The sequence below is a fragment of the Telopea speciosissima genome, chromosome 8 (genome assembly GCF_018873765.1).
Source record: "Telopea speciosissima isolate NSW1024214 ecotype Mountain lineage chromosome 8, Tspe_v1, whole genome shotgun sequence".
NCBI classification, from domain to species: domain Eukaryota; kingdom Viridiplantae; phylum Streptophyta; class Magnoliopsida; order Proteales; family Proteaceae; genus Telopea; species Telopea speciosissima.
Genome location: NC_057923.1, coordinates 8,207,964 through 8,230,763, shown reverse-complemented (window position 1 = coordinate 8,230,763; position 22,800 = coordinate 8,207,964). Strand labels below are relative to the sequence as shown.

Sequence of the window (22,800 nt, the reverse complement as noted above, 5' to 3'; positions counted from 1 at the left end):
GAAGTATATGGTTAAATCTGAGTCTGAAATTTGACAAGTGGACTACGTAGACCGGCCACTGTCTATCCAACAGTCAGAATTGCAACATCATTCTACCACATGCCAGATTTTGTGGACCATTAAGGAAAACTTATCTTGGCAGGGCTGTGAAGTGTCTTTTTTTTCTCCATAGAAAAATAATATGTAATATGAGAGATCTAAGAGGAAAAGTATATATGTGAAAGTTGCATTTTAACAGATATATTACTAACCTGGATTAACCAAATCGCATTTTTACTATAAATTGCATTATTGATGACCCAACTTGCCAACTGGTCCCATTCACTCTGTTTCCTCCCGTAGATTGATACTCTATACTCTGCCATCTGGAAATCATATAAAAGTACTCAAATAGATTAACAAAAAAAAACCCAAGATTAATGTTTGCAGAACAATTATTGACTATAACATCAAAATCTGTTATCAGAAAGAGAAGTCAGCTTGCAGATCTTTTAGGTGACTCTCTCAAGAGTAATTTCAAGTCATTCAAAAATTCCTGAGCCATATACTTGTGTGTACAATTAGCATAACTAAATTTAAGACCATCTGGTTAAGGAGGGAGTAGGTATGTCAACAGCAATGTTGAGGAAAACAACATTAATGCTTTTCCCATACACAAAAGTAGTTGTATTCTACCAAGGTATACAATAACAACAACAACAACCCAGCCTTATCCCAACAAAATAGGGTCGGCTACATGGATCCTTAACAAAACAAAGTAGGGAAAACTGAGAGCCACACAAAGGGAAATGAAAGTAAGGGGGATAAAGAATAAAAACGAGGAAATGAGATCAGAAACATGAGAAATGGAAAATGGAAAATGAAAAATGAAAGTAAGAGGAAAGAGGATAGCCCAGGAAATCAAGAAAATCTCAGCTACATGGTGTTGACAACGTGGATCCTTGCCCTCCAAAAGGCTCTATCTGAGGTCATACCTAGCACAAGACCCAGACTATGCATGCCATTCTTCACAACCTCACCTATGGTCATTTTAGGCCTGCCCCTAGCTCTTTTAGCTCCTTCAATTGGAATCAGATCACTCCTCCTTAGTTAGGCATCCCCAGGCCTCCGTTGCACATGGCCAAACCACCTCAGATGACATTCTCGGAGCTTGTCGCTGATCGGGGCAACTCCAACATCAGCTCTAATACATTCGTTCCTCACTTTATCCTTCCTAGTTTTACCTCACTTCCATCTTAACATCCTCATCTCTGCAACACATAGTTTCGCTATATGACACTTCTTAACTGCCCAACATTTCGTCCCGTACATCATAGCAGGTCGGACAACAGTTCTGTAGAATTTTCCTTTAAGCTTTAAAGGAAAGTGTCAGTCACACAGTACTCCAGTGGCCCCACTCCATTTCATCCATCCTACTTTAATTCTTGGGTTTTTTACAAATGCCCCCTACAATTTTTCTAATTGCAAACTCCCCCTACTTTCAAAACAGTGTAGTACTTTGGTCTAGTCCGTTAATTTGGGACGTTAGACATTAGTTTTAGGGAATCTAATGACCAAAATGCCCTTCTGCTAAAAACCTACCAAAATTAAAGAAAAAAATGACCAAATTGCCCTCATCTTCTCCAAATGGTTTAGGGTTTGAAACTGAAAATCAAACCCTAAACCATTTGGGGAAGATGAACCCTAAAATCAAACCTCAATTGGTAATGGGGGGAGGGGAAAGGAAGAAAGAGAATCCAGGAGGAAATCAGAATTGCAGGGGGAAAAGAGGAGAAACAGTGAGAAGAAGTAGAGGGAAAATCAGAATTGCAGGGGGGAAAAGAGAAGAAGAAGAGGGGGGGATCAGAGTTGCAGGGAGACAAGAGAAGAAAAAGGAGAGGGGGGGGGGGGGGGGAGGAGGGTGCACATGCACACAGCCAGAAACTCAATTCATTCTTTGGTTATTCAATTCTGTTCTCATTCCTCTCAAAATACATCTTTTAAAAACTCAAAATCAAAAAAAGAAGAAGAAAATAACTCCCTAACAAATACTTCTACAGCAATAACTGCCCCTAATAACTATTTCTACAACAATAACTGCCAAATAACTCTAACAATAAAAGATAAAACAAAAATAAACTAAATGCAGGGCTGGTAGGGCTTGGGCTTGGGCCTGAGATGGCATCTCTTGGAGTATCCAATTGGGCCTGGGCTAGGGCTAGTAGGAGCAGCCCCCAAATGTCCTGCATCAACTGGTAATTGATTTAGTTACAAAATTTTTCCGTCCCCCTCTTTGCCACATGTATGCTCTTGTCCATGAATCGAGCAAACCAAGTTGCAAGTCTAAGAGCTTCTCTTTTTCAGTCCACTTCGTTCCTTCTCTTTCATATCTCTCCCCATGTGAAAGGCAAAAGAAAGCAATGATCTATCTCTTACATGTTTATCCAATCTCGGCAAATCTCATCAATCGGAACGACGACGATCTAGACTGCTACTTGATCTCAATGATCTCGATCTCGATCTCGAGCACACCCACCTGGATTTTTATACCCGGCCAATTAAGTAACAAGGAATGAAAAATTACCACTTCTTCACTTATTATTCAATTGGAGCACTCTAGGGTGGAAGTCAAGCATGGTAGCTAGCTAGGTGCTTTCAAGCACTTAAATTTTTCCAACGACAAACTCATTGTGTGTGATCTTATGAAATTATAAATAAAATCACTAGTGAGAGAGTGAGAGATGCTTGGCAGGAGGAATCCTAGGGGTGAAGCTTGTGTGATTAAGGCAGGTTCTCATTAGGGTTTTGCTTTTGTTATATTTTTACCCTTGTTTGGGCCACTTCGGCGTGAAGAAGGAAATATATTAATTAATTAACGTTGGTATACAGCCAAATAGAGGTGGTCACTGCCCCGCAAAGTCAACAACCCCAAAGCATCAATAAAGGACAGAGGGTGAATAATTAGGGTTTTCTAAGCGTTGTTTGCAGGTGAAGATAACAACAACCTTCAGCTCCAAGAGGGTTTACGGTGTGTTTTCCACCTATGTTTTTTCCCCTCTTTCTTGTTATTAAGATCTGGAGGTTTGATTTTAGGGTTCATCTTCTCCAAATGGTTTAGGGTTTGATTTTCAGTTTTAAACCCTAAATCATTTGGGGAAGATGCGGGCAATTTGGTCATTTTATTCTTCAATTTTGGTGGGTTTTTAGTAGAAGGGCATTTTGGTCATTACATTCCCTGAAATTAACGTCTGACATCCCAAATTAACGGACTGGACCAAAGTGCTACACTGTTTTGAAAGTAGGGGGAGTTTGTAATTAGAAAAGTTGTAGGGGGCATTTGGACAAATGGGCATTTTCAGAGGGGCATTTGTAAAAAACCCTTAATTCTTTGTGAAACATCATCGTCTATGTCACCTTCTTTGTGTATGATGGACCCCAAATATCTGAAATAGTCACTTGGTGGTATCTCTCTCTCTTCAATTTTCACCTTGTCATCATCCATCATTGTGTAACTAAAGTTACACATCATATACTCCGTCTTTGATCTACAAATCTTAAAGCCTCTTGTTTCCAAGGTTGATCGCCACAACTCTAACTTAGCGTTAATCCCTGCTTTTGTCTCATCCACTAAAACAATATCATCGGCGAAGAGCATATACCACGGTACCTCGTCTTGGATGTTCTTGGTTAACTCATCCATGACAAGCGCAAACAAATAAGGGCTTAGGGTTGACCCTTGATGTAAAACCCAACAGTAATTGGGAATTCCTTGCCGTGGCCACCCACAGATCTCACATTGGTTACCACATCCTCATACACATCTTTAATTACCTCTATATATTTACTCGACACCTCTCTCTTCACAAGAACATTTCGTATTAAATCTCTAAGGACTCTGTCATAGGCTTTCTATAGATCAATAAAGACCATATGGAGATCCTTCTTACTAGCTCTACATCTTTCCATGAGCCTCCTTAGCAGGTAGATAGCTTCTGTCGTGGACCTTTATGGCATAAAACCAAATTGATTCTTCGAGATATGAGTCTCTCTTCTCAGACGAGCTTCAATAAACTTCTCCCAAAGTTTCATAGTATGACTCATTAGTTTTATGCTTCTATAGTAATTGCAGCTCTGGACATCCCCCTTATTTTTGTAAACCAGAACTATAATGCTTCTCCTCCAATCATCTGGCATTTTCCTTATGAACATAATTTGTTAAATAACTTGGTTAACCAATATACCCCACAAACTCCTAAGCCTTCCACACTTCTATTGAGATCTCATCCGAGCCTGGTGTCTTGCCTACTTTCATCTTTCTTAAGGCCTCTTTAACTTCCGCCACACCAACCTTTCGTACATATCTTTGAAGTGTGGTGTCTTGATGAATAATGTAGTTAACAGATTCGATCATATTCACACTATCTCCATTTAGAAGTTCACAAATATACTCATCCCATCTCCTCACGATGTCCTCATCTCTTACCAACACTCTTCCATCCTCCCCTTTTATACATCTCACCTGGTCGAAATCTCTACTCTTCCTTTCTTTCATTTTAGCTATTTTATAAATAGCTTTTTCCCCTTCCAAGGTATCTCTGACCTTAATCCTAATAATGGCATGGCACTTTTACATTTTTTAGCCGATGACAACATACATTGACACAATTGCAATACTTTCTAGAAAAGAAAAAGAGGGAGGAAGGGAAAAAGGGAGGGGGGGGGGAGGGAGAGAGAGAGAGAGAGGACAGAAATATAATGGAAACAAGGAGATAGATATTGCCTACAAAAAGACAGAATACACAAAACATGCATGCATGCATGCCTCTAATGAATACGTGGTTCACATGTCTACTTTTTGGGGTTCCGTGCATGGTTCAAAATCTCGCAATATATCGCCAATATTTCGGTATATTTCGGATATCTTGACATTGCCGAGACTAGATGACCATACGAAATGAAAAAAGTCCAAATTTTGGTATATTTCGGTATATTTTGTGATATTTCATCGAAATTTCATGAAATTTCAGTATATTTCGTAAATAAGGTGTATTTAACAATTTATACATCAGGGTCCGACTGTATACTGTCAATCAAGGGTGCAAATCCAAAACACCACTTTGAGTTAATTTTTTTTGCAATATGAAGGTTTAAATGTGTTTATTTAACTTAAATAAGGGTGTACATGAAGTATCAGGCCTTAATATGGCCAAAAACCCACCGAGATGGAGTGCCTAAATATGGTAAAAAAATACCATATTTCGGCGAAATTTTGGTCTATTTCGGATATCTCAACCAGCCCGAGATATCGAGATATCGCGAGATTTCAAACTATGGTTCTGTGTAAGACACCAACCAAACATGTCTATTTCCTTGTTATGTAATTGGCCCATAGCCATCTACCTACAGACAAGTCCTTCATTAATATTCTTTTTAGATCCCACAATAGACGGACCCTGGGCTATCCTCGATTATTTTATACTAATAGAAAAGAATTACAACCTAAAATGGGGGATAGAACTAGGCCTTATCCCAAAGAATCTGCGTAGAAGAAGTCCACTATATTGCATATAAAATTTTTACAACCTGTAGATTGCATTTTTAAAATTCCATTCCAATCTATCTTTCAAGTGTTACAGTAACATGTATATATAAACTAGGGTGAATTACAGATCACCCCCTGGTTTTTGAAAAAACTCAAATGTCCCCCTCACAGTAACGGTGTTAACTTAAATCAAACCAAAAGCTGAAAAGACAATTTTAACCTCAACCAAAATAAGATAAATAATGACAATTGAGGTACCCAACATTTGTAGAAAATGCACTTTAGATACCTAAAACTTGTAAATTCTATTTAGGATACCAATTTTGATATTTCAAATTAGACCCCAAATCACCACCACCACCACCACCCACCATTACCACCATTACCGCCGTGCAGCCTCATCCCACACCATCCTCTTCCCTGCGCGATCACCACTACGCCCTCCCCCTCTCTCTCCACCCTTTCCTCTCTGCTTCTGCTGCTCTTCTTCTCCTTCTTCCTGTTGCCACCGCCACTGCAATCAAACTGCTCAAGAGTGTGGTGAGGGTGCAAAGGGATAGAGACAATAGTCACGGGCCGTTGTGAATCGCCTCCATTATGGGAGACTGAACCAGAGATACGCAAAGTACAGCATCATAACCAAAATCCGCCATTTAGTCACCCACCTCCCTCCGGTGATGCCAACACATCTGCCGTTGCTGCTGGAGTCCCTCCTTTCTCTGAGTTCTCACTTTCCGACCTTAAAGCTGCCACTGATAACTTCAGCTCCGACTTCATCATCTCTGAGAGATGCGCCAAAGCCCCCAAATCTCGTCTACAAGGGCTGTCTACAGAATCGCCGATGGATCGCCATCAAGAAATTTACCAAAGTGGCCTGGCCTGATCCCAAGCAGTTCGCTGTATTGCCTCACCCCATTTAGCATTTGGGTCTTTAATTTTCTGCTTAATTAAATCCATTTTTCTGAACATTCTTTTTTTGTTTTTGCTTATTTTTTTCTCTCACTTTCCTTAGGTTTTGTATATGTTTTTTGATTGTTGTCTTTTTCGGTTTCTGTCTCTTTCCTCGGCGGGGTTTAGGAGGAAGCGAGGGGAGTTGGGAAATTGCGGCATCGTAGGCTTGCGAATTTGATACCTTCCAAACTGTTGCCCATTTACCTCCAAACCGGTGTCGGCAAAGAATACGGTAACAACAGAAACAAATCAAGGAAGAAGGCGACGATATAAGCAGTACTAGCTTGTGTCTTTCTGATCTATCTTTTGGTTTTGGAAGAGCAGAAGAATGTTGTTGCAGAGATGTGGTCCTTGTGGAGCTGTAATCTTTCCATGATTTGCAGAAAACCCATCAAAGTAATCGAATCCCAATTCCAACTCCGATAATTGTTCTTTAATTTCCAAATAGGAGTGGGAAATCGGGGACCACCTACAGTGCCATGCTCCATCTATTTGCGGAAATGTCAAAGAGACTGATAACACATCGTCAAGTGTGTTGAAGCAGCCACTGTCTCCAACGCCTTCCTCTTGCTTTGAATCGGGGTTAGCAGGGGTTAGGGTTAGGGTTAGGGTTTGGGTCAGATGAGGTGGTGGCGTTGACGATGACGGTGGCGGCGAAGAGGCAAGAAAGGGCTTTCGTTCGCTTGCCGTTGAGAATTCTGAAATCTTTGATGGAAGAAGTTTTAGGTGTCTGCTTTGGAATTTGAGTTGCAGGTTTTTTTTTTTTGTTTGGTAAAGTAGAGTTGCAGGTCATGTGAGGAAGAGGATGATTTTGAGGTTTTTAGATCCAAGGGTAAAAAAGTAACTCTACACTGGTCAAGGGTAGTTTAGGGATTTAAATTTAGTTAACTGGGTGATATCATCACTTAACAGCATAAAACTAACGTCAGGGACTAATTTGGCATTTTGGGGTCTAAATCAGGGGGTGATTTGAGTTTTTTCAAAAACCAGGGGGTGATCTGAGTTTTGATTGAAAACCAGGGGGTGAGCTGTTATTTACCCTATAAACTATAAAGCTCACAGAACCTAAAACTAGCAACTAACAAGAAATAGAAACTGTGGTATATTAGGTAACTAAATAACGACCAAATCTCCTATGCATACCCAACTTCCCTAAAATAAAATAACATTGCAAAAATTTCAAGATAATCCAAATCCGCTACATAATCCTATGGGTCTGCATCCATTGCTGAGAACTAATTTGAGAAAAGCCCTTAATTCCTTAATCTGTTTCTGTTTAAACTCATTCTTGTTTTCTAAAATACCAGATATGTCCTCTCCTCTTAAATTTAATTACCCTTGTGTCCTGTTGACTTTATTGTCTTACTAAAAGGGTTCTAAACCACTCCAGGAATTAGAAAATTGCCACTACACTCTTAGAGACCCTAATTTGGGTTTTTGAACCTTGGGACCATATCAATTGGCATCGAAGCCGAAATTGTCAGAATCTAACCATTACAGGATCCTCTTACAATACAAACCTTGAGCTGCACAAAAAGTATAAGGAATTCACTGAGAGTCAACAGAAAACTGAAGAAAAAATTGAGACCAGATTCCAGGAATATTTGGTAGCCATAGTAGCTCTCAATTCTCAAGGTGGACTTAATTTTGGAGAGCTTAATTATCAACGAGAGAGTCCAAGCAGGACCATCTACACCTGTTCCCACTTCCCAGTATGATACCTTATGAATTGCCGATGTGCCTCTGGGACAGTAGTCCGAGCCAATTATTCTCCAGGATATCACACGACAGTTTTTAAATAAGGATTATGGCATCAAGGTCGAGGTTCCCGGTTCGATGGTGAGAAGGGACCCGAGGGTTTCCTTGACTGGCCACAAAAGTCGAGAAGATTTTCGCCAACAAATCCTTCCAGAAAAAGTGCATGCTCATCCTCACCAAGCTTACTTGTTATGCTTGTTCATGGTGGGATGACATGCTATAGTTGAGTTTCATCAGGTGACTTGGACCCTTCACAAATTGGGAGGCAATGAAGAAAATATTGAACGATAAATCCGTTCCTTCTAATTAAGAGAAGGTACTCTTCCACAAGCTGGTTAACTTCCACCAGGGCAGTAAAAGTGTGGATACCAACACCATGGAGTTTCACAAGCTGTCCTCCAGATGCAGAATTCAAGAGACAGACCAGCAGCGGGTGTTAAGTACATTAGTGAGCTGAACACCGACATCCGATTCGAGTTTGCTAACGGGGAGTTCCGATGCATCGACGTGGCAGCTGCATATGCTAGGACTGTTGAAGAAAAGTACAATCAGTTGAAAGAGATGATCAAGAGCTCTTCAGCTTATAGGTCTGCACCCATAGCTGAAGAAAGGAAAGTTGAGCTCCACAAGGTTGAGGAAAAGAGGTCAGAAATCTCCAAAGGCAATGAATGGAAAAAGAACATTGTGCGCCGCAGTTCCAACGAGATAGGTCACTTAAGCAACAAGTGTCCCAACAAGACCCATACTCTGACTATGGTTGAGCAGTTGTTGGCAAATATGAACAAGGATGATGTGGATATTCCTGAGCCTCTTCCTCTTGATCCAGATAATGACCCCAATGATGGTCATGATGACGAGTTGAAGCTAACTCCGCTAGTCTTACCTCCTTCGCCAATGGACTAGTAGAGAGGGCTGCTCTCTTCCGATAGAAAAGTATTCTACTGCATGGTGAGGATTCTGTAGCAGTTCATACGGTTGTCGACATGGGAGCAGAAGTCAACTTCATCTTCGCAAATTTAGTTCGAGCACTTAACCTCCCGTAGAAGCAGCTTTGCAAGAAGATGTATGTACGACGTTTTGGGCCTAATGCTAGAGAAGAAGTCATTATTGTCGTCTGAGTTGACCTACAGTTTGGGCCACTTCACTACCAGGTGCCTTGCCTAGTCTCAGCCCCTTAGCGCATTGTGATGTTCGCTTAAGGCGACCTTGTCAACGAAAAGCGGGTATTCTCTACGATGGTGCACAGAACACCATCAAGGTGAAACAAGGAGGGCAAACATTTCTGATGTTGCCTCACGCGTTGACGGATATGACATGATGGCGACAATTCTTTCCTCCTGCCACACGCCAGTCTATCCTCCCCAGATAGAGTTGTAATTCGACCATCCTCCCTGAGATATGTACCATCCCAATGTCGAGATAACTACAATGCTATCTTGGGATAGTGACCCAACTCGACGGAGTCAAGTTCTTTTAAGAGTGAGAAAGCTGATGCAGTTACCTATAGGATTATTTAGGAGATTTGGATTACCTTGTAATTTTTGCAATCTTATTTTATTTTAGGGAAGTTGGGTGTGCATAAGAGATTTGGTTGTTAGTTAGTTACGTAGTTTACAATAGTTTCTATTTCTTGTTAGTTTCTATTTTATGTTTTAGGAATTTTATATATACATGTTTTTGTAACTGTCGAAAGATAGATTGGAATGGAATGAAATTTTCATTGGTGCTGCTGCCAAGAGCTGTGAGTGCACAAGTACTGCTACTTCTTCTCCCCTGATCTTCTCTTCAGAGGTGTGATTCATCTTCTTCCTTCTTTACTTACTCTGTTCTTCTTTCATCTATTCCTTCTTTCTCTCTTTCTGTCCTGCTTTTGTAAATCTGTTTCACCATTAATCGAGTTCAACCATAGAGAGAATCAATCTCTCTCAGCGGTTATCCTTTCAGCCTCAAACTCTGGGTCCTGAACCCTCACCCTAGGTCCCCTGCCCTTGAATATCATCTCTGCTGTAAGGATAAGGTTGGAAACCAAATCTGGTCTTTGTCTCACTGGCAGGCTTAATTTTGGCACTCAATCTTTGCCTTGTTGTTGACTAATGTGAGTGTTAATTGATTAAATTCAATAACCCATCGATTCAGCAACCTTCACCCAAATTTTCTGATTGGTGGGGTATCGAAACATGACTGGTTTAGCGCTACGTCTCTACCTCGTTAAGAGGTAGGAGGAGACCTCTTTTGTGTTTTACATATAAGGCTAAATTTTTCGAGAATTACGTAAAGGGCCTCTAGTCTTGATCTCATTATAAGTAAATGCAATACTGAGAACTAATTTAAGAAAAGCCCTTTGGTTTGTTAATCTGTTTCTGTTTAAACTCACTCTTGTTTTGTGAAATACCAATTATGTCCTTTCCTCTTAAATTTAATTACTTTTGTGTCCTTGACTTATTTTCTTACGCAAAAGGGTTCTAAACCACTCCAGAAATAATGCCATTGCCACTACACTCTTAGCTCAAGTTATTTAGCATTCTTGTGGGCCCATAGCGACCCTAATTTGGGCAATTGGAACTTGGCATCACATTCAGTCATAAAAACAAAAAGGGGGCAAACCCCTGCTTCCACAACTGAGGGGTCCGGGAAGGGTCATAATGTAAGTAGCCTTACCCCTGCTTCCGCAAAGAGGCTGTTTCCAGATGGGGTAGTACTAAATCACACAATTACCAACTCAGACAAGTAGGCATTTTCTTTAGTTCCTCACACAAAATATTTTGGTCAATAGTTTCTACTGAAACTACGATTGGTGCCGATTCCAGGATACAGCTGGCTTTTTTTTTTTTTTTTTTTGGGTGAATAAAATATCATTACCAAACCCCCCCCCCCCCCCAAAAAAAAGGGGGGGGGGAACTATGCAAGGCTCAAGCCTTAAGAAGATATGCTATGAGGCAAAAAGAAAGAATCATCTAAACCCTAGGATACAACAATGTGCCTGTTCCTTGGGGCGTCAACAAGAGGTCTATAAGGAAGCATGTGGAGCTAGGAACTAACATCAAAGGAAATGGCTTTCCAAAACATGTCAATAGAACGAGAATTGGAGGTCCATCTTCGGAGATTCCGTTCCATCCAAATGTGGGATATAGCAGCTCCAAACACAAGCTTGCCAGTGGTATCACAGATCGAACTGCCTGAAAAATCCTATCCAACCAAAGCCATTCCCTAGTGCAGGAAAGAGGTCTCCTACTGCGGGGCCAAATGGAGGGGGCTAGGGGGCAGGAGAAAAAAAGGTAATCGACGTCCTCAATGCTATTCCAACAAAGAACACAGGAAGGGGGGGGGGGACAGGTATGTGTCGGTGAAGGAGAAATGCTTAAGGTTGGGAGGCAAAGGTTAAGGGTTCTCCAAACATTAAAACTATGGCGGGGGATACAGCCTTTGAACCAGACCAACTTGAACCAGGTGTCTATAAGAAATGCTTGGGTAAACCTGTTGGTTTTTAATCAGGCCAGACAATGGAATGTTTAATTTATTGCATAAATTTCAAGTGGAATCTAAGGTATGCAGTACAGTAATAAATACATCAAACTTAAACATATCATGAAATTTATATACAACATAATATAGTAGGAAAATATTTGGATATGGATAAAAATATGTCTAAACATGATAAATGACCATACCTGGTATTTGCTGACTTCTAGATCAGAAAAAACTTCCTTTGTCACTTCGGCCAAAAAACGCCCTGACATATTTCATGCAAAAAAAACAAATTACTATGCCAGTACATAATTCAAGTAAATAAACTCCCACATGAAAGGACTCACAGTATACTTACATAAAGAACAAAGAAGTAATTTTCATATTACAGTGACCATTGTATAGGAATTAAACAATGGGAATGGGATACCTCATGAATTAGTTTATCCATAATTGTGAATGGGCTATCTAGAAAAATTCCTGTACAAAATGCTAGGACACCTTTGACGCCCAGTGTGAGCATGTCCAACCCTAGCAACTTACAATCAAGCAAGTTCAAACAGCTGATAAAACTAAAATATAAAAAATGATAAATAACATTGATTTATTGTTTTACTATAAAATAAAATAATGTCATATGTTACTAGAGAAGAGAAGGGTGTCATATAAATATGTGGACATAATTAAAGATATGTATGATGGTGTGGCGACTAGCGTAAGAGGTGGGGGGGGTCAAGGTAGTGAGTTCCTAATTACAATTGGGTTACATCAAGGATCAGCCTTAAGCCCTTATTTGTTTGCGCTTACCATGGATGATTCAACAAGAGACATACAAGATGAGGTTCCTTGGTTTATGCTTTTTGCTTATCATATTGTGTTGGTGGATGAGACAAAAGCAGGGATTAACGCCACTTTGGAATTATGGAGATCAACCCTGGAATAAAAAGGAAGCAGAACAAAGACAGAGTATATGGTGTATAACTTTAGCCACACTAGGACAGTTAGGGAGGTGGTGAATATTGATGAGAAGGAGATTCTACAAAGTGAATATTTTAGATATCTAGGCTCTATTGTAAATAAAGACAGTGATGTAAAGGATGGTGTTGCCTAGAGGATTAAAATAGGATAGATGAAGTAGAGAGGTGTGTCTGGTGCTGTGTGATCAGTGTATTCCTTTAAAGCTTATAGGAAATTTTATAAGACTGCCATACGGCTATGATGTATGGTGCAGAATATTCGGCAGTTAAGAAGTGTCATATAGATAAACTAAGTGTAGCGGAGATGAGGATGTTGAGATGGATGTGTGGCAAAACTAGGAAGGATAAAGTAAGGAATGACTATATTCGAGCTGAATTGGGAGTAGCCCCGATTCATGATAAGCTATGAGGGAGTAATTTTAGTTGGTGTGGTCGGGTTAAATGGAGGCCTTGGGATGCCCAGTTCGGAGGAGTGATTTGACTCGGATTGAAGGAACTAAAAGAGCCAGGGGCAAGGCCTAAAATAACCCTAAATGAAGTGGTGAGTAAAGACATGCATAGTTTGGGCCTCATATCTTGTATCACTTCGATTAGAGCTGATTGGAGAGCAAGGATCCATGTAGCCGACCCCATTTAGTTGGGATAAGGCTATGATGTTGTTGTTATTGTTGTTGTATTAAATAAAATATGTTAATCAGGCAATAGGGTAGTTCAGATGGATTTGGACTGTTTTCAATGGCAATAGCAGTTATTGTTGGGATTAGGGGGTTAGAGTTCAGACTTAAGTAGTTGAGTGTATAACAGAGTTGAGAGAGAAGAGAGTAGAAGCAGAAGAACAGAAGTAGAAACGATGAAAGGAGAAGAGAAGTTAGGTCAGTCTTAGACTTCCTTTCTCTCTTATACATTACTCGTCATAAAAGACTATAAAATTACAAGACTGGCCCCCAGACATAACACTAATTCCTATACTATAATTATTAAATTATTATTCCAAGAATACCATTACATACATGTTATATACCAAAACCAACACATTACACATTCCCAGCTTGCCTAACAAACATTAAAACGTGTGGAGACAAAGTCCTGTGGTCAAGATATATGCCACTTGTTCTCCAATTCCCATCCCAGGTTAACTGTACATGAATGGATGACCCGAATAGTATAAATTTTTGCTATTGGGGCAAAAGCATGGTTATCGCAGTGCATATTTTTGTCTCTGCCGATACGTATCGGAATTGCAGGATAACGATACGATACAATGAGAGACGCTTTTTTTTAAAAAAAATGATATCAATCAGTATCGCATTGTATTGGCCGATACGGCACAATACGATACTCTCGATACGATTGAATTAAGGGGTTAAAAAAAATTAAAGCATTGGTATGTATTGCATTGTATCGGCTGATTCGGCATGATACAATGTGATACACACATTAAAAGGCACATGTGACTTCAGAATCGTGATTCCAGAAACCAGAAAGCACCAACAGCACCTGGACGGACAAGTTTTCACCCAAATCTTCAATTTTGTGACATCTTTCAAATTTCAAGATTGGGGCTTTGATTCCTTGATCACAAAATCAAATCAAGGAAAACTGCACTTTGGTTGAATCAAGGAAACAAAACTGCATATTTACAGGATCAGATTATCTTTTGAAGTGGATAGATGGTGGTGCACTCTTGCCAAGAATGGCTTATTTAGCACTAAATTAGCTGCTAAATCTTTGAGTTTGCCTGATTCCTCTAATACTCCTATTAGATCCACTTGGTGGAAATTTTTTTGAAAATTAAAAATCCACCCTAAATTTCAAATCTTTTTTCTGGCGACATTTAAATGCAGGTCTCCCAATTAAGGCGGTTATTTCGAAATGGATTCAGATCGATACAACATGTGCTTTTGTGGATGTGGTGTTGAATCCTACTGGTACTTATTCCTTTCATGTGATTGGACCAAACGCATCTGGGCGACTGGGCCATTGGGGCTAAGGACTGAATGCATTACGAACTCATCTTTGGAAAATTTCTGCATTTCAACTTTGTTAAATCGGTCTCTAGATAAGAATTTTTTACATTGGTTCTTCAAGGTGTTTATTATCATGTGCTATTTTATTTGGAATATGCAAAACAAGGTGGTAATAGGACGAGAAAATCCTAACCCAAATTGGATTCTTAAACAAACGGATTTGTGGCTGTCTCTTATGAACATTCCCCCCCCCCCCCCGCCCGCCTTCCATCCCATGATGTAAATTTTGATAGGATAGATATGGTAGATTTATATTCTTTATCCATCCCTTATATTAGTTACCCTGTCTTAATTTGTGCAGGATACCAAAATTCTGAAGTAACTTCAGCAGGATGGTCAAGTATTATTCTGCTTAATGGGATTCTCACCTTTTTTGTGGCAGGGTACACTAAGTACAATTGTGAATATGAATCAGAAGTAATTAGAATTAAAAATGGGCTTGTAATGGCAAGGAGTTTGGGGTTGCAGATTAAAGAAGTTTGGTGCTCCTCTCAAAAGATAGCTGATCTTCTTCCATCTCCATCAACCAATCCTTGGCCGTGGTCATTACTTAAAGATCTTTTGTATATATATAACCTAGGCCCGGACATAAAATATACTACTTCAACTAACTCTTTTTGTCGCATGTTAGCTAACAACCTTGCCAGGTCAGCTGGCCTGACCAAATCTATGTATATGTTCTCTCGTTAATTTCAATATATTTTCTTTTTCATAAAAAAAAAAGGAAACAAAACTGCAATATTGCTTATTTATATTGTTTTTTGCTCCAAAAGTGGATTTTTATGTGTATCTTGACCATTTCCATGCATATCTATAGCATGAGATACGTATCTCCAATACGACACGATACATCTCTTAAAATCACCCCACCGATACGATATGCGAAAATACTTTAAACCTTGGGCAAAAATTTCCTGATAATCGATCCCATAGGTTTGGGTGAACCCCCTGGCAACAAGCCTAGCTTTTATTGTCCACCATTCCATACATTTTTTGTTTAACTATGAAAACCTACTTACAACTCATAGTTTTCTTATTTGGAGGAAGAGACGCCAACTCCCATGTGTCATTTTTCCCAAGTGACTTCATCTCTTCAACAATGGCCTCTTTCCACTATGGATCTGTAAGAGCCTCCTGCCAGTTCTAGGGAATAGAAACAAAAGACAAGGACACAGAAACACGATAGGAACGGGAGAAAGAATTGTTTGAAACAACATGAGATATAGGGTGCTGGGTACAAACCCTATTTCCTTTTTGAAAAACAATAGGTAAATCAAGGGAAGGATCAGTAGCTCTAGAAGGGAAAAAATTACCAGATGGAGTTGATACTGGATCAAAGGATGCTATTTACCTGGGTAGAGTTGGCACAGTGGTTGTGGTGGTATAATGTAGTTCTAGAGACCAACTAGAAACCAATAACAGAATCTGCTATGAACTAGGTAATTCGGCTAGGTCAAAATAGGTGGAATTGTGAAATTAGGGTTAGGGTTTGATAAGACCTAGGGTTCAATGGTAGGGTTAGGTCAAATTGATGTGGGGAAGTCAATCGGTGAAGGTTACGTTAAGTTTTAACAAGTCTAAACCTTTTAATTAGAATCGGCAGCAAGGTTAGGGTTAGGGTTAGGGTTTCGGGTTTTTGAAATGGAAATAATGGTGGAATCTAGGGTTTAGAATGGGAGATTAGGGTACGGGTTTGGATTGAGTTCTCCTAAGGGTGCGAGGGAAATTTGATCCAAATATGGGGGTATTTTGATGGCAGGTTTGGTCTGGGTAGAATTTGGGTTATGGAAATGATGTTTAGAGATGGAGGGGATGTTAAAGTTTGGTGGTTTAAAGGATTAGAAGCAGAAAGGTTAGGATTGGGATGAATCAAACTCACTGTTGTTGCAGAATTCCCTTGGCAGCAGCTTGTTTGATTGAGAAACTGGAATAAAAATTGAATCTTTAACTAGAACTTGAAGGAGAGCTACCCGGACTTCACACCGCAAGGTGTCGATTGGATCACACACCAATCCAACCAGCCTTGATCAAACACAAGACAAATCTTCAATGGTGAAGAAGAGCAGCAAAAAGCTTTTCATTAATATCAAAATTTGTATTCAATACTTGTACCCCTTATAAGTTATAACATTAAATAAAAGACTCAAAAATAGACTCCTACACTAAAAAGGAAAGGCCTAACTCAATCCTCAACCTATCAGGTAACTTAAACTGACTAAGAAACTGAAATAGACTCAAAACAGAGTCCTAGTCTAGCGCTACTAGACACTTGAAAGAAAAACTTCTAAAATCACTTAAACTGAACCACTGGTTCAAACCAGTTTTGGACTGGTTAAATTTAAAACACTAAAACATGAAAATAAACTAAGTATAGAAGCTAATCCCGTATGCAACCTATTACCCATACTTTATGTTCCTAAAAGTGACCTATTACATTGAAAACTCATGGGATCAATGGCCCAACATGTATATAACCCAACCCTAGACTTATTCCTAAGCAAAGAAGCCCAATTTGGTGATAAATCTGCATCATGGCATCTACTTGCTATCTTCGAGAACGAACATAAACCTACAAATTTGGTCGGTCAATTTCCATTCTCCCCTTGAACCGAAAGGTCCTCCATCTCAATTGAAGGATCCTCCTGCAGTGGAGACTGTTAAGAGGTAAGACAATCCACTCCTTCCCTAGGTGTAATATTCTCCCCCGGAAGAGGTGCCAAAGATGAGTAATAGGCCTCAAACTCGTGAAAAATCACATCCATAGTGACCAACACACGGCGAGACGGGGGATGATAACAATTATATCCTTTTTGTCTAGCCGAGTATCCAATAAAAATGCACTTGAGTCCCCTAGGATCGAGTTTGATGATTCCATACAAAGCAAACACAACCAAAGACTTTAGGAGGGACAATGTTTTAAGAAGATCCTTGGAGCACATCAAGCAGAGAACGAAAATCCAGAACCCGTGTAGGCATCCTGTTGATGATAGAGTTTGAATTGCAAGTTGCAAGTTATTTCAGTTTTAGAGTCTAACTAGGATTCTTTCGTTTCCTCTTTAAATATTTGCATGTACCCAACAATGGACACAGTGAATATTGAATAGAAAATATTGGGTTTTGCTTATGTAAGTGTGTGGTTGTGTCGTGTGCTTTCCACTCCCCCTGCAAAATTTCTTCTCAGAATCCTTCCCTCTCCTAACCGACCCTCCACCACCTAAATTCTCCGGTGCTGCTATCATAGGCCTGAAATTTCAAATTCCACTTATTTGATAAATTATCTCTGCCAGCTAGCCAAGGTTAATTATTCCGTGCAACGGAACCCCCCCCCCCCCCCCCAAAAAAAAAAAAAAGGGAACTAAGAAAATCTTATAAATTGATGCACTAGAATGTGGGAATGTCAAAGTTTGACATATCTCCTTCATTTACTTATGATGAGGCTCTACACTCTCGGTTTATTTACATAAGGTGGCTGAGTGAATGATGTAGAGGGATTTGCAAGCGGAATAAGTTGCAAGTAGAGTGACGGTATTCAGAATATGGACCAAGTAATAAAAATTCTAAATCAGGCTATGTGGTGACAATTCTGCTGCATGACAAGAAATAATGGCCTCGTGACATTGACGGAAACTCACTAACCTTTGTGATATTTATTCTTCGTAATGATAGGGAGGTTTCCACTGTGGCTCACTTCTTGCCTTGTTGGGACAAGTCAACAAGGGGTTTCAATGACAGAAGCATCAAGAGATATGATAAAATCCGGTTTGTTTTCTCTGATGTCACACTTAAAGATCCTTTTTCTTAAACATTAATTTTAGGAAAACTGATTTGAGGGTTTTTTCCGAAAAGCCCCCACTGAATTTTCCTTTGGTGTGGTGTGGGATGAAGGTATCGAATTCAAGATTCAATTTTTTTCTTAAACAGCATGCCGCTATAGCAATCTAACAACTGACCGTCTTAGATCAGAAGCTATATTACCTCAAATGCTAGCTCACTATGTTTACAAGATGAAGAGACCACCTTCCCCACTGTGCATAGAAGTTTAAACTCTTTCCTCAAATCTCCATAGCAATGAGATTTAACTGGGACATGGTTAGAGTAATTGATCTGCTCATTTACTGCTGTCATGTTCATAGTAGACAAATTCAGATTCGGGAATAATTCAGAAGAAGTAAAATTTGGGTTTAGTTGGTTTTGCTAATTTGGGTAATTTGTGAAGAGAAATCCAGATTAAGATTCAGGTATTAAACAATTTTCCAAAATATGGTCCAAAAAATCGCTCCATTTTTAATCTTTTATTGAAGTTTTGAATTTTTGGGCTAAATTATTTGTCTCCTGAGTTTTTCACAAATCATTTGCGGACTCTTAATCATGATTTTTTCCAAAATTTTCAATTCGATTCAGATTCGATCTAATTTTTTGCAGCATTATTCACAAATATTTTGTTAACTATGGTGATATGGTCATGTAAGTCATTTGGCATAGTTGTCACGGCATCTAGGCGACCCAAGGCATTGGAGGGGGCCTACGCAAGGCGACACCAACATGGCAACCAAGTCGTCTAAGGCACCTGGACACCCAGGCAACGCCTTGACAACTATGTCATTTGTTGTTAAAGGAATCTTAGATGCTTAGGAGGGAACTCTCCATTGGCTCATATGAAGGGAGGCAAACTATAGAGTTACTGGATTCTTTAAATATCATTTTTATAGAATAGAGGAATATGACTCCATGAGAGCCTTCCCTTCGATCGAGTTCTCAATTTTATTTTTTATGCATTTGTCACATATAGGTATAGCCGTATATAGGCTTGTCAACCGGTACGGTTTCGGTAAAACGGTACGGTATCAAAAATAGGTACCCAATATCAATACCGTACCGTACCGTACCGTTTGGAAGGTCTACTTTTAATACCGCTACCGTACCGTCATGGTACGGTTTCGGTATAGTATAAAAACGGTACAAAAGCGGTATGAATTCTATTTTTATAAAAAATGATATAAAAACACTATAAATTCGAATGAAATGGTTTTAAAATTGTTTTTTTTTAACTGCAGGGGTTCTCAATTGTCAAATAGGATATATTTGCTAAAGTTCCCATCACCATCAGTAGAGATGTCTTTCCAGTTTCAACTCTTGAGTGCATCTACAGGAGCTCTCAATGCCCAGATAGGCTACATCAGCGCATTCTGTTGGTATTTCAGAAACATTATGAACAGATTTCTGCTGCTTTGGTCATCACATATTGCAATATTCAAGGTTTTATCAGTCTAAAAAGTATAGAAAATAGAGAGAGATATAGAGAGAGCAGCAGCTGCTTTGAGAAAATCTATCAGAAAATAAAAGAAACCACATCACAGAGAACGAAATCGAACTGAGATTTTTCACAGATTTTCCAGTGATTCACTTATAAAAAAACACAACTACACTCAAAGGTAACCAAGAATGAGAGAGATTCATTGTGTACCTGATAAATCTCCGCCTCCGCTGTTAGGGTTTTCAGTGAACTGAAGAAGACAACCCTTGTGAGTGGTGAGAGGAGTTGTGTTTGAACTTTGAAGAGGTTAAGGTTACTCCATTACTCCATTGTGACACTGAAGTCTGAAACTTTGAGAATCGAAAGCCTGAAATGCTCCATTGTTGTGAGACTCAAGGTCTCAAACTCTGAAGGTCGCAAGCGGGAGAGGAGTCGAGGACAAGAGAGCGGAGAGGCCAAGTCGTTAAGAAATTAGGGATTTAGGTTGAGGGTCTTAGGAGTTAGAAATTGGTTTTACAAAAATACCCCCAAAAAACGGTATGGTTTCAGTATGAATTCGGTATAACGGTACGGTAACGGTACATACCAACGGTATTGCACCCAATACCGATACCGTACCGTGATCAAAACCGTTTGCCTATACCGTACCATACCGTTTTTGAAACAGTGCGATTTGGTACAGTTTTACACGGGCGGTTTCGGTTTCGGTTTCGGTACACGGTTTCGGTTCCAAATTGACACCCTTGGCCGTATAGGCGAAGGAGTTGTTTGGGTTTCGAAGGATAGCACATCAGTGTCCGATCCTGGGGGCACCTTCCCTTGGGTTGCGGGTTCAATGATTCAATCATTGAATGCAGAGAGTTCCTATACGACTATATGCACTGCCTTCACCAACAGATAAACACGCTTACTGGAGCTTTTTTCCATATCTATAGGAGCTTCTGCTCATCTGGATAAAAGGTCCTTTTGGACAAGTTTTTATTATTAAAAAAGGAAAAGAAAATATTTGTGACGCAATATATTAAGCTGAGAAAAAAAAACAATATCATAACAACCTAGTAGTTCTTATTTTTTTTAAATAAATATTTATATGCAACAAACCTTGGATAAGATTGTCTTGCTTTAGGAAGATTTCTCTGAGTCTGCTTTGTCCGCATGGATTATACTTAAGATTAAATTTGTCAAAGCGATGGAATGTATTCTTGTCTGCATGAACATCCAAGAGATCAACATTGAGGTCATACCTGCCAAAAGCCATTGCAAAGAATTAAATCAAGGTGCAATTTTCAATTTTAGGAACATTGCTTAATGAATTTGAAATATGTACCCAGTCAAATCCAAACTCTCAAAAACTTCTTTAAGAGTGAGATACTTTCCGTCACGGAATATGACAACCTGCAAGATAAAATTAAGAATACAGGTAAGAAGCATCATCAAAATAAATGAAATAAGGAATACTTTTAAGATCAAATCATAACAGGATTTTTTTATTTTGACTCATCAAGAAGAGCCAAAACATGCACAGCATCTTCAATGGAGATTAAACCATTACAAAGAAACAGAGACTCCACCTCATCCGGTTCTTTTTTCAATTTTGACTTTATAAAGCGGAGAAGATGCTTCTGATTCATGCATGCAGAATGATGAACATGTGTATCAACCTTCCTTATGTTGTAGAAATCACGGTGAGGTGCACTTTTCTGAGCTAAGAATTCACGATCTGCGTTTATTAACAGATGAAGACGGAATTTCTGCTTGACATGTGATGAAGTTAGAGTATATGAACAGTAAAGAGATTCCAATTCATTAGAAGTGAAAACTCAAATTGAAGTGTCAAAAGTTTACCTCCTCAAGAAAGCGCAGTCGGTGATGGCATTCAGAGCGGGTATTTCCAAGAGATATAACTCTTAGTATGTAATGCATATCGGTGAAGAATTCTGTTGAACTTGCAACTGGGTAAAGTTCTATGGTTTCTGCATTAAAAAATTTAAATTTTGTAATAAAACGTAGACAGATCTCACTCGTCTACATGGCCACACAGTATTGAACTAGATGATGCAACACATAAATTCTGAAAGACAGATCGGAAAGTCAAGCAATGCTTACCATCCTTGCTTGCATAAACATGTACAACACCATCCTCCATCTTAAAATAGTGCTGTTTTCAAAACGAAAAGAAGATCATATAAAAAATTTTGACCAGTTAATGAATGGTTATTCTCTCTTTATTTTTCTTTTTTGTGGTTGGGATAGGAGGAAATCGAAAAGATGAATGACTAAATTTTACTGTTTGAAAATTCACCCAATTTGCATACTCACTGTAGTTGGTTCAACAGGTTCAAAATAAAAAGGATCAGTGCGCAGCTCTTGTGAGTGAGACTGTATAACAGTTCCGTCCATCCATGGTACAACATGTTCTCGAAAAACATATCTCTCCCGTAAAGCCAAGCATTCACGAATCATTATTAGTACCTCTTCCTCTTCTCCATTTGGTGCATCTAGTTTTAAATTTTTGCATGGAGAGAAAACTTAATGAATATTAGCCCATTAAGGAATTGAGTAAAACCTAACACCCTCCCCCCCCCCCCCAAAAAAAATATGAAAGTCACATGTAAAAATACACAAGTTTTCTACCAAAAAAAAAAAAGTAAATAGACAAGTTGGCAAGTAGCTAACCATATTTAATGGAAATTCTGCAATTGATTCCAATTTACACTGTTAAATACACAAGTAATAAGAAGCTTTTGCAAGCAATATAGAACTGAGCAAAAATACCCTCCCAACAGGAGCAAAAAGAGGGACAAAAGATGAAAGGAGAAAAAAAAAAAGACAAATAAGATAATGAGA

The 22,800-nt window shown here is 39.2% G+C and overlaps 1 protein-coding gene across 2 annotated transcripts in view; it reads right to left on the bottom strand.

Annotated features, from left to right (window-relative positions):
* The window catches only part of LOC122671601 (probable AMP deaminase), a 60,546-nt gene that overhangs the window by 27,265 nt on the left and 10,481 nt on the right, over window positions 1-22,800 (bottom strand). Inside the window, exons 4-11 of one of the 2 annotated variants that reach the window (XM_043868914.1) lie at window positions 22,273-22,451; window positions 22,060-22,111; window positions 21,799-21,926; window positions 21,525-21,704; window positions 21,281-21,348; window positions 21,055-21,197; window positions 11,899-11,960; window positions 252-365 (exon numbers count right to left, since the gene is read on the bottom strand). In XM_043868914.1, the coding sequence (XP_043724849.1) occupies window positions 252-365; window positions 11,899-11,960; window positions 21,055-21,197; window positions 21,281-21,348; window positions 21,525-21,704; window positions 21,799-21,926; window positions 22,060-22,111; window positions 22,273-22,451 (926 nt within the window). The remainder of the gene's footprint in view (window positions 1-251; window positions 366-11,898; window positions 11,961-21,054; window positions 21,198-21,280; window positions 21,349-21,524; window positions 21,705-21,798; window positions 21,927-22,059; window positions 22,112-22,272; window positions 22,452-22,800) is intronic. The other variant, XM_043868915.1, reaches the window with a different exon arrangement.